The sequence below is a fragment of the Manis javanica genome, chromosome 11 (assembly GCF_040802235.1).
Source record: "Manis javanica isolate MJ-LG chromosome 11, MJ_LKY, whole genome shotgun sequence".
NCBI lineage: Eukaryota > Metazoa > Chordata > Mammalia > Pholidota > Manidae > Manis > Manis javanica.
In genome coordinates, this window is record NC_133166.1 from 17,043,902 (window position 1) to 17,056,158 (window position 12,257).

The window sequence follows — 12,257 nt, forward strand, 5'->3', positions numbered from 1 at the left end:
ACTGATGTAATAGTAAAGGTGTTTTGTTTCCTTTAGCTTTGCTTTTCAGCCATTCCTTCCACCCAGGACAGCCATAGTGGAATGTAGTTGGTAAATTGATGAGGGAAAGGACCCTCTACCCATGTGGATGGGAGGGCCCAAAGGCAAGGAGTGGCCCAAGAGATAAAGTTGTGTTATTCCATGTGGGTTTGAACACTCTGTAAGTCACTTTTCCAGATCCAGCTAATTTGCAGAGATTATCTAACAGCAGACCCTTCTCTTGGACTGCATCCAGGTTCATGGGGCCCAGCTCTGCTGTAGCATACCAGGAGAGTTCTTGCTCTCTGAAAAGCTCCTTCAGTGTTAATTTCTGGTGAAAAAGCTAAAGAACATCATCTCTTTCAAGCATACACTTTTGAATAAACAAAAATAAACCACATTATACAATGTCATCCTATTACAATTGAAAGGGTACATTTTCATATGTTCTCATAAATTTCCTTATGCAACTTCCATATGGCTTTTCGGTAGTACTTGAACCACACAAAATTTTTTCTGATCTAAAAATATTTTTTCCTAATATGGTTTGAACAGTTGATAAAGTGGACCTGTTTTAATTCTGAAAGTTTTATAGATTTTTGGCCACTAGGTGGTGGTATTGTCAATACCTTGATAAGTTGGCTTATTTTTATACATTTTATAACGTGAAACTTTTACAAATATAGAAATGATTTAAAAATAAGAGAACTAGAAAAATCTGGGGGAAAAGCAGAATAAAGAATTTATAAACATTTTAACAGGTTGAAAACAATGTATTTAAGCACTCTTGGTGATAGTCATAAAAGTAGGTTCTTCAGAATTCTATAAATTGACATTTTAATTATAAAGCCATGGGAAATATGATAGTGATACCCCCTGTAATGTTACCCACTTGTTTTGTGTGACAGAACTGAATGGTTTAAAGAAATCACAGGAGTACTATTGGTGTTGAGTAATAGCAATATATTAGCTCGCATTTGGTACTGTTCTGTGAGCTGTTACTTAGGCTCCCTAAAAGATGTTAAGACTTAAAAGTGCAACATTTTTGTAAATTTCAAATCTTGAAGTGTAGGGGAAAAAATAGAAACTTGAGCAGTACGTTTTAACTAGGATTAATTAAACTAGATCCAGAGCTGTTTTTTGGTTTGAGTATTAGAAATGTTTTGCATTGTGACTTGGTTTGCTCAAAAAATTGATGTATTTGCTAGGTACTAAAACTTGACTCTGTAGAATCCTCAAGGAAAGTTATTTAGAAGAACTGTTTCTCAAATAATGATTATCTCTTCGGTAAAGCACCACTTTTTTCTAATTTTCAATGAAAGTTATCCTCAAATGCATTTATATACTTCCCAGGCTTCCTAAGTTGAGCCAGTAGAAAAGGGTTTGCCCTTTCTTGATGAGCTGAGGTTCTTCCTCTGTTTATCAGATTTTCCCCTCTTCTGCGTGTCAGGGCCTTCAAGCCTGTCATGGTGTGGAGTATTCTTTGCCCCAGACTGCTGTCTGACTTTGGACTTCTTTTGGGGATTTTTTTTTTTGTGGGGGGTCTCTTCTTGCTGTCACTTTTTGTTGTCATTGGTATGCCTGTAGTTAACAATTGCTGTCATGTTTTTTTGTTGTTGTTGATCTGATTAAATAATGATACTTATTTGGGGCATGTCTGAAAGAAAAATATAGCCTATGAGTCTTTGAGTGATGTGTATGGGCCCTCGTACTTAAGTTTTGTAACTTTCAGCTGTTCGGCGCTTTGTAAAGTATCTGATTCTAGACTGTATATCAAAATATTTAGATATTTTGCAGTGGTGGGTGGAATCTGAGAAATAGGGTGAAAGTGTATACTTTTATATCTGGCCCCTTCTCTGGCCTTCCTGTGGGATACCTATGCTGACACTGGTGGCCCATTGGAGGCAGCTACTGACAGTATTCTCCACTCCTTGCTACTTATTTGCCTTTTTTCATTCTACTTCCTTATCACTTTCTCTTTTTTTCTGGTCTTTGTTCTCAATGCTTTATTTATTTATTATCTTATATAGGTTTTGGGGGTAATAATACAGACTTTGATATGATAAGCCTTGCTAGGAGCTTAAGGCTTAAAAAGCTGGTGACATGTTTTGAAAGTTTTAGCATTAGTTATTTAGAATAATTACCACTACTTAACTGAATTTGTTTTTTTAAATACAGTTATTTTCATAAGATCTGCAGTGTTGTTTCTTGTGGCAGTTGACCAGTAGTAACTTTGGCAATGATATTCAGCCGTTAAGTTTTCTCCTCCCTCTCCCCCTCCCTCTCGCCACCCTTGTTTCCTTTGGATTTTTCACTTCCTTTCTTTGTTTACTGCTCTCATGCTCAAAGTTGCCTGCATTCATGTGGAATAAATGATTCATGTCCATAATTCTTAGCTCCTGGGAGATAAAAATTTTATGCGTTAATGTTATTGATTGTATTTCATTCGTTCTGTATGAAGTGCTGTGTACAGCACCTACCTCCAGGCATGTAGCTCCCAGAGTAGGTACACATTTGAATACTTTCTGAGACTTCTAATTTATAGTTTGAACATTTAATCAGTCTATATAGTAAGACCAGTTGTTGACTGGATACTTTGTATAGTAGCCAGAATACTTTAATCCAACCTTTTGAGGAAGGAAAGGGCAAATTTGGGGGGCCCCTGGTAAGGCTCTAAGACATTTTATATTCCATCAGTGATAGGTAGATTTAGCAGAGACTAAATGTGTATACATGAATTTATTATACTGATTTCAAAACCAAAATCTTTGTGTTAAACACACTATTCTGCCTTTGCAGCTTCTGTTAACTTACACTCCCTCCACCCCCACCCTGCAGCATTTTTATGCTGCATGTAACCTTTTGCCTACATCCCTAGTCAAAATGAGGGATGCATAACCTTGAAGAAGTTGCTGGGTTACTTCAATCCTGCTAGCAACAGCTTTTGTGGTTCACTAATGGAAATAGCTCAGACTTTGGAGCGGAAGAATTGAATTGGGCGCCTCAGTAATGGATGGATTTGCTGCTCAGAATCTTCCTCAAGACAAAGGAGTGCACTGCCTGTGCCACGTACATTGCACTGTGCTATCAGCTTAATGAGAGACTTCCTAAAAATTGTTTCCGGCTTTTTTGTGTTTTCTTTTTTCAGTCCCTATATGTCAACCTTAATTTTTCTCCTGTTTGGTTGTCTGTTATGATTGAGGGTCTCATTCCAAAATAACTGAACTTTAAGTTGATCTACACAACTTTAGGTTGTTGTGTATTCCCTTAGCAGTGTGCACAAGATCATTATGCATTAGCCTCGAGTGAGAGTATGTGTGTGTTTATGTTAAATCACTACCAGTGTATTAGAGAAGTGGGTTGAAGAAACAGCACCAGAGAGAGACCTGAAGACCTAGGTTCTAGTACTGGCTCTGCCACTCACTAGTGTTACTTTTGGCAATTCATTAAATTTCTCTGGGCCTCAGTTCCCTTATCTTTGGAATGAGGAGATTGGACTGGATAATGTCTAAGTCAGTTCCTGATTTAAAATTCTCTGTGCTTCTGTGCATAGGAAAATACATTGATATCTCAGTAGCCTTATTTGGGGATTAGGGAGGGATTTGATAAAGGCCCGCTCTTAGTGCTGGCTTAGTAGTATAATAAAATGTATGTTCTTGGAGTTGTTTCATATATAAATATACTAGAAAAAGTGGTTTTTCTTTTTCTTCCAGGACAGTGGTTTTGTGCATATTCATACTCCAATAATCACATCCAATGACTGTGAGGGGGCTGGAGAACTTTTTCAAATAGAAGTAAGTTGTACTTCCCATCTTAAAGGATATATGTATATTGCTCTCTGATAGTTTTCATCCAAGGATTTGTTTTAAATTTAGTAAGAGTTGTATAGATAGACCATGACCAGTACCGGAAATTTTGTTAATAGTAATCCTTAAAAAAACACAAAGAAAATTCAAACCTCTCTGACTTCCTGTCCTGCCAGCTGAATTACTTTCACTGGGCCTGAAAGGAGTGAATTTTTAATGTAGTGCTCCGTTTGCTGTTCTTACATAGGCATGGATTGGTTAGCTAGAGGGATCTGGGAAGATTTTTAATGTAGATTCTAAGATTTCTTTTGTGCAAATTCAATCCCCAGTTAATATTTTTGGATATAAGTCATATTTTGAAAGGTAAGTTTAAAATAGAAAAATACACATGTAAATATTTCATTTTTCAAAGTCTTTAAAAACCACATTTTTTTTGTAAGAAATTACTATGTTCTGTATACCTCATGAAGGCTTTTATTTTAATTCTTTGCTCAGCAACCATTTATTCAAGCCCCTTGTATATGCCAAGCATTGTCCGCCTGCTTTTCTTGCAGGCAATTTAAAAGTTAAAAGTTTTTCTTATTTGTAGACAGTTGAAAGCCTTCCATTTACCAAGTTGACAGCCTATTTAAAATCATTGGCCAGTTGTATAATAATGGGCAGAGAGAAATGTATGTTGATGAGTGGTACTTTTTGTTTTTCTTTAATTTGTTCACTGATTTCTGTATCTCTAAGAAGTCAAGATTCATATTTATACATTTGGGAGATTCCGTCAAAAGATAAGACCTGTATATAACTGTTCTCTCTGATTCAGTGTGTTCCGGCTCTTGATGATGATGCTTCCTGTTCATACTATGAACAAAGTATTCACTGGGAGAAGTCCTGATAGACGGAAGTCATTATTCAAAATAGTAATCATATACTGCCTTTCTTGACATATAACTTGAAGAAATCTTAGTGATGGGCAGCCTTCTGCAAAAAGCAGAATAAAAAAAAATGCTTTGTTGAATGTTTAAAGTGGTAGTGTTAGCATCTGTATAAATGAGTTCAGAGAAGGCAGCAACTGACAAAATAACAATGTACCAATTGTAAAAAACATTCTCTTCTAGACATTTATGTTATTTTCTCTTTGCACTGTAATATTGTCTTCTGAATATTGAAGTAAAGAAAAATTACCCATCTTATATAGTACATAATCCCTTAATCTAAACCATGAGTATTAAAAAGTAAATGACAGGAAGGAAAGATATAACTTAAAGAAGTTTTTACAAATAAGGGAATTATTAAAGAGACTCAAACAAGTGAAAAAAAACTTTAACAAACTTAAATAACAGTGCTTTTAGAGGTAACTGCTTTGGTATTAAGGAAATCCCAAAAGTAAGGCTAAATAATTACAATATGAATATTTTGGCCTCTGAACAACACAAGGAAGTTACTAGATAAGTAAAAATATGTAAGAAAGGAAAAAAGATACATTTCTGCAACTGAACAAATAAAAAGTGTTTTATGTTTGTAGTATTTCAGGGCCAGTTGAGAAATTTCATATTGTGAAATTAGACTTGCCTATTCAGAATACCAGAAAGAGATGCTCTTGAATCCCTTGATCCTAGGCTCCTGCATTCAGGATCTATCAGGTTTCAGCAGTCTGTGCTTTTGTGCTGTGACCTGCTACCTTTGTTGCTTTTGAAAGTTCAGCACATAAGACTTGACTTCTGCCCCTGCCAACCTCTGCCCTTTGAAAATTGTGCATCTTCTCTATCTACAATAGCCAGGATATGGAAGCAACCTAAGTGTCCATCAGTAGATGAATGGATAAAGAAGATGTGGTACATGACACGATGGAATACTATTCAGCCATAAGAAGCAAACAAATCCTACCATTTGCAACAACATGGATGGAGCTAGAGGGTATTATGCTCAATGAAATAAGTCAGGCAGAGAAAGGCAAATACCAAATGATTTCCCTCATTTTTGGAGTATAACAATGAAGCAAAACTGAAGGAACAAAATAGCAGCAGACTCACAGACTCTAAGTAAAGGGACTAGTGGTTACCAAAGGGGAGGGGTCAGGGAGGGTGGGTGGGGAGGAAGGGAGAAGAGATTGTGGGGTATCATGATTGGTGCACATAGTGTGTTGGGGGTCATGGGGAAGACAGTATAGCTCAGAGAAGACAAATAGGGACTCCGTGGCATCTTACTACACTGATGGACAGTGACTGCAATGGGGCATCGGGGGGCACTCAATAATAAGGGTAAATGTAATAACCATATTGATTTTCTTGTGAAACCTTCATAAGAGTGTATATCAATGATACCTTAATAAAAAAAAGAAAGAAAGAAAGAAAATAGTACTTCTTCTTATTCCCACCTCACCTCTGTACCTCCAGGCTTCAGTGCATTCATATCCCCCGCCTGCATGTAGAGGCATAGGGGTTTGAATCTTGGCATCCTGCTGTTGGGAGAAAATGGAGTTTCATATTTAAATTCTTGCTTCTCTTAACAGTGCTCTTTTTTGTTCTGACAACAATGAAGTGTCAGGAACTATTTAAAGATAAGGATGCCTAACACACACTCAGGTTTGAGGACAGCAGTAAAAAGCCACCTTGAAGAGCACAGTAAGAACACACACTTCTACTGCGCAGCTGAGAAGTGAATGCATGTCCCATCGTGTTTGTTTTCTTTTCCCTCATTTCTAGTTTCTGCTTTAAGACTTTAGATATTTATTAAGGTTTGGGGACTACTGAATACATATGTAGGAAGTTGCATTCAAGCATTCATTTGTTACTCAGCAGACAGTTGGTACCATCTGTGTTCGAGATGCTTGCTAGGTGTTACAAGGGTTATAAAGATGTAGTTGAGGTTCTGGCCTGTAAAGCTGGTGAGTTGGCAGGGACTGATAGAGGAAAGAGCATGTTTTTCACTTACTCTTCATGTTACTTATCTTACTTAAAATATACCTTGATTGTACACTTTTTCCTTTTTGTCTTAAGGCCTAGTTAAGTTTCCACAATTATGTTTGTTCTTTATAATTCTGGAGTTTAGTTTGTGAGAAGATGAAAGAGATGAAAGGCAAGAATTAGAGATTGTGACAAAAACTAGATGTTGATGGGAAATAAGGTGAAACTGCTTTACTTCTATTTATTTATTTATTTATTTATTTATTTATTTATTTATTTATTTGAGGGTGCAGTATTATCATTATATGTGGTATGGAATCTTGAGGAAAAGTTTATCAGTGAGGATTGAGTTGGTGAGAAAAGTCTCAAAATGAATATGTGCCTTGAGTGTACCACGGTTTTTAGTATGTTCACAGGGTCATGCAGCCATTGCTACCATCTAATTTTAGAGCATGTCCATCACCCCAAAATGAAACCTGCTACCCAGTGGTAGTCCGTTCCCATTCCCACCCTCAGCTCTAGGTAACCAGTAAACTACTCTATAGATTTACCTCTTCATATAAATAGAATCATACAATATATGGTCTTTTGTTTCCATCTTTGTTCACTTGGCACAAAATTTCTGAGGTTCATCCATGTTGTAGACTTTATCAGTACTTCATTCCTTTTTATATTCAACTAATATTCTATTATGTAGATGTGCAACATTTTATTTATTCACTTGACAGTTGATGGATATTTAGATTGTTTCCATCTTTTGGGTGTTATGAATAATGCTACTGTGAACATTTGTGAAAAACATTTGGATGAACGTAAGATTTCATGTCTCTTGGGTGCATCTCTCTGTCTCTTGTGTTGAGAAACTATCAAACCATTTTCCAAAGTGGCTGCACTATTTTACATTCCCACCAACAATATGTGAGTTCCAGTTTTTCTCATTGCCAATACTTAATATTGCCCTTCTTTTTTATTATAGCTCCACTAGAGGGTGTAGAGTTGTATCCCATTGTGGATTTTATTTCTGCTTTTGAATATTTATATATATAAATATGTAATTTAAGTTTTTAATTATACCTGTACTATGTCCAAGTGTGATGGATAAATGGTCACACATTATTAAATTAAATTAGGCTGAGAAAATCTAACAGTAGTACTTCATATGATAGGAACACTAACCAAGGCTAGAATTTAAATACTTCTAAAATGAAGAATGAACTGAAAGTTTAAGGCTATTAAGTGGAACCCAAGGAGATGTAATTTTATATCTGAATTGCATACTGTGGGGAATCATACTGAGGTTATTCACAATGCCATACAACCATCCACACTATTTCCAAAACTTTTTCATCACCCCAAAAGAGACTCCATAGCAGAAACTCCCCATGCCCTTTATCCCCAACCCCTCGTAACTTCTAATCTACTTTTTGTCTTTATGGATTTCCCTGTTTTGGATATTTTATGTAAATGGAATCGAATAATATGTGGCCTTTGTGTCTGGCTTCTATTGTAGCATATATCTGAATTTCATTTCTTTTTATGACCTAATAATATAATACTGTATGGATACATCACAGTTTGTTTAACCATTCATTGATTGTTGGACATTGGGTCATCTCTACCTTTGGCTATTGTGAATAATGCCATTGTGAATGTACAAGTTTTTTGTTTGAATACCTGTTTTTATTCTTTTGAGTATATACATCGAATGGAGTTGCTGGGTCACATGGTTATTCTGTGTTCAATTTACTGAGGAACCGCCAAATCATTTTCCACAGTGGCTGTACTGTGTTACATTCCCACCAGCAATGAGGGTTCCACTTTCACTGCATCCTCACTTGCTTGTGCTTTTCAGTTTCTTTAATTAAAGCCATCCCAGTGGATGTGAGGTGGTAGCACACTGGTTTTGATTTGCACTTCCCTAATGACTTTAGGATGTTGAACATCTTTTGGGGTGCCTATTGGCCATTTGTATATCTTTCTTGGAGAAATGTCTATTTAAATCCTTTGCCCATTCTTAATTGGCTTCCTTGGCTTTTTTGTTGTTGAGTTGTAAGAGTTCTTTATCTGTTCTATATACAAGTCTGTCCTTCTCCTGCCCCTCCAGCAGTGTGAGGCCTCTGATGTCACCCCTCAGGGGGCACAACCACAGGTATGCCCACAATCACCCAGAGAAGGCGTTGGCTTCTGACAGCCATGCACCCAGTTCTTAAACCACTAACTGCAGTCTGATTGCTCTGTTTTCGATAATTTTTGGGGGTATAGATTGCTTCACAGACTGATCCAATCAAATTCAGGCTCCTTGAAAGGTATACTTTCCAACGCAGTATTTGAAATTTCTTCCGACCCCAACAGGTCTCTTCCCAGCCACCTCTTCCCCAATTTCTCTCCAGCAAACTAGCAGGTGTACAGCTTAGCCTTTCTAGTGTGTCTGTCACTCTCCTCCCAACTGCTTGTCACCCCAACCACTGTTTCCAGGCATCCCCTTAGGTTTGAACTTCTCCACGCCCTGTTGCAAATGAGGTCAGTTCCTTTGGGGAGAGATTTGAAAGTCTGTTTTATGGCTTGCTTTTACCCCCAGGCAAAATATCTGAACAAAGTTCTGGTGCTAGAGGTAGGGACATGGACACTTCTCTCTAAGTGACATCCTATTTTGGAGCTGAGTGATCAACTGCAGCCCCAGGTTTCCTAGGCTTGCCTCTTCTAGGATGGAAGCCTCACCCCATGTGCCAGAGCAAAAGAAATCAAGGCCTAGTATTCTCAGCAGTGCCCTGACAAGGTAGAGCAGGGACTGGGCAGAAGAAGGGAGCCACCGCTTCTGGACTCCACTCACCCAGAACTTAGCTTCAGCATCAAGTAACTATGGATAAGATGAGGAATAATGGAGTGCAGCCCCTCTGCTAAGATGGTCCTCTGACTTGGAGCTGAGGGTGGGAGAGCGCTGTGTCCTTGGCTGTGCCAGTCTGTGGAGTGGAGTTTCTGCCCAGGTGAGCTGTGAGGGGGAAGGGTGGAAGGGGACTGTCATTCAGACATTACAGACGTGCCTTGTTCTTACCAAGTTTTAAGCAGATTTTCTTTAGTAGATGTTTCTTCCTTTGTCGTATGCCCTTGGGACCATTTCCAGAGTTTTTCAATGGCTGGGGTGGGGGTGGGGATTCCTTCGGTTTTTTTTTAACTTTTACCAGTTTCACTGAGGAGTGGGTCTGTGAAACTCCCCCACACTGTCAAGCCAGAAGTGAAGGGAAAAGAAAAGAGCAGGATAGTCACTTTGGGACTACTTTTTACTACCACAATCCTCAGTTTCCTCACTAGTAAAATGTGAACACTGTGCTGATAAAGAAAGAAAAAAATGCCACACTAGATTACAAGAAGCAGATCTGTTTTCAAGGGCACTGAGAAGAGAACGGACCTGACAGCTGGCGTGCTCCCACCCATAGTGTGTTTTTGCCGCTTCCACTGTGAAGTGAGGGTATTGTAAATCAACAACATGGTTAAAAAAAAAAATCTCTCAGATTGTGAACTGATACAGCTTGCCACTGTTTCCTATTCAGAAGGCTGAGCTATTTCTTCCATCCTGTGGTGTTCCCCAAATGGGGTGCATTCTTGAAACGATCTAATCCCATAGCCACACAGGACTAAAATTACACTATTTGGTTCATACTGTAAATATTTGTTAAGCCTCCTTTTTTATGAAAAATACTGTGTCAGTGCTGTTTGATTTATAAAGTTATTTCTGTTTTGCCCCTCAGCAACACGAATTCGCAAGATATTTTTATATGGGAAAAACAAACTCCTACAATAAAACACGTCTCCAAAATAATGTGAATTTAAAAGCTAGCCATGTGAAAAGATTGCAGTATTACAAGAATATATTTCAAGTCAAATCATAAAGAATATCTTAAAAATACTGTAAAACCTGAATCTAGTTATGCTGGGGTTCATATTTTAAAATCATTTAAATTTGATTCAGATGCCAACATTTTAACCTATGGATATAGATCAGACTAATAACATCTCACATTTGTCAGATATGTTAAGTCAACTAATATTTGTATAGTAGTTTACTGTCATATATGTTATTTCACTGGTGTCTTTTATGTTAGGCCACTAAACAGGGTTTCTAAAAGGAGTAATTTTATTAGCTTTAAGTAATCCAGGCAGAAAAAGAGAAATAGCATTTCTTGCATACCAAGTATATTTCAGGCACCATATCAAGTTCCTTTCCATATATTATATAATGTTTTCAGCAACCCTTTGAAGTAGGAATTAGTTTACCTTCAGAAGGAAGGCAGAAACCATGTGTTTCTTGTACATTGTTGTATAATACCTGACACATTCCCTGGCACATGGTAATTGCTCCATAAATATTTGTTGAATTAACTAATACCTTTTTTTTTTACATGAGGAAATGATGCTCAGGTAGAAAACCATATCAAAAAGCCACAGAGTAAGGGACGAAGTTGTAGTTTAAACAAGATCTGTTTTGCTGTAAAGTAAATGCAGTTTTAATACACTACTGTTTGAAGTTGGCTTTTGAGACAAGGTACCAAAACTGGGACTAAAGTTCTGAGGTTAAAGACTTCTTTTATTAGGTAACTGACAGTTGTTAATAATGAGCGCCATACTACAGTATCATATCCTTGCCATTTCTTTTTGACTAATCTTCCAGGACAAACTTTTGTTTTTCTTGGGAAAGGAAAATAACATTTACTGATAACCTACTGTTGGCAAGAACTAGGAGTACTGCTGTTTTTTGTATGAATAACCTATTAATAATACTTAACTCATTCTTACTCAGTATATGAGGATATCAAATAATATAAGCTATGGAGACAGTATAAGGCACACACCAGTACCTCTACCATCCTTAAGAAGCAGAACATTATTAGTACCTTAGATCCCCACTGTGTGCCTTCGCCATTTCCATTTCTCATCTTCCTTCTCCTATGCTGATTTTAATTTTGTGCTTATTATTCCCATGCTTTTAATTTTGTGCTCATTTACCCCATGGATGTACCCCAGGGAAAATACTGTTTCGTTTTGCATGGTTTTCAACTTAACAAACGGAATCATACTATTCTTCTGTTATGATTTTTTTTCTTGGTATTATATTCTAACTAAATCAGAATCTTTGGGAAATAGGGTCAAGTGTCAGTATTTCTTAAGGCTCTCTGGGTGATTTCATATGCCTCCAAGGGTGTATACAGAATAGTGGAAGGCCGTGTTTATAGCTTCAAGCTCTGCTACATAATCCAAATTTTTATAGGAAAGACTGAATTATAACTACCACCAGCAGGGTGTGCTGTTCCACATCCTTGCCAACACCTGATATTTTCAGTCTTAAAAATTTTGCCATCTCATGGATATAAAATGGGATCTTTATGTGATTTTAATTTGCTTCTCTCTGATATCTATTGAGATTGGGAATCTTTTCTTATGGTTATTGGCTACTCATTTCCTCTTCTGCAGTATTTTCTATTGTGGTGTCTTCATATCAGTGTTTTTATGTTCTGGATAATATTAATCCTTTGTTGAGTAT

At 37.2% G+C, this 12,257-nt stretch overlaps 1 protein-coding gene across 11 annotated transcripts in view; it reads left to right on the top strand.

The window, feature by feature from the left end:
* NARS2 (asparaginyl-tRNA synthetase 2, mitochondrial) overlaps positions 1-12,257 on the top strand; it is a 193,663-nt gene that overhangs the window by 14,198 nt on the left and 167,208 nt on the right. For 10 of the 11 annotated variants that reach the window (XR_012122532.1, XR_012122530.1, XR_012122531.1 and 7 more), the window contains exon 5: positions 3,732-3,812. The exons of the other annotated variant lie outside the window; for it this stretch is intronic. Coding sequence is in view for 5 of the 10 variants with exons in the window: in XM_017650483.3 (XP_017505972.3) it covers positions 3,732-3,812 (81 nt within the window). In the remaining 5 variants the exon portion in view is untranslated. The remainder of the gene's footprint in view (positions 1-3,731; positions 3,813-12,257) is intronic. 11 annotated transcript variants of the gene reach the window in all.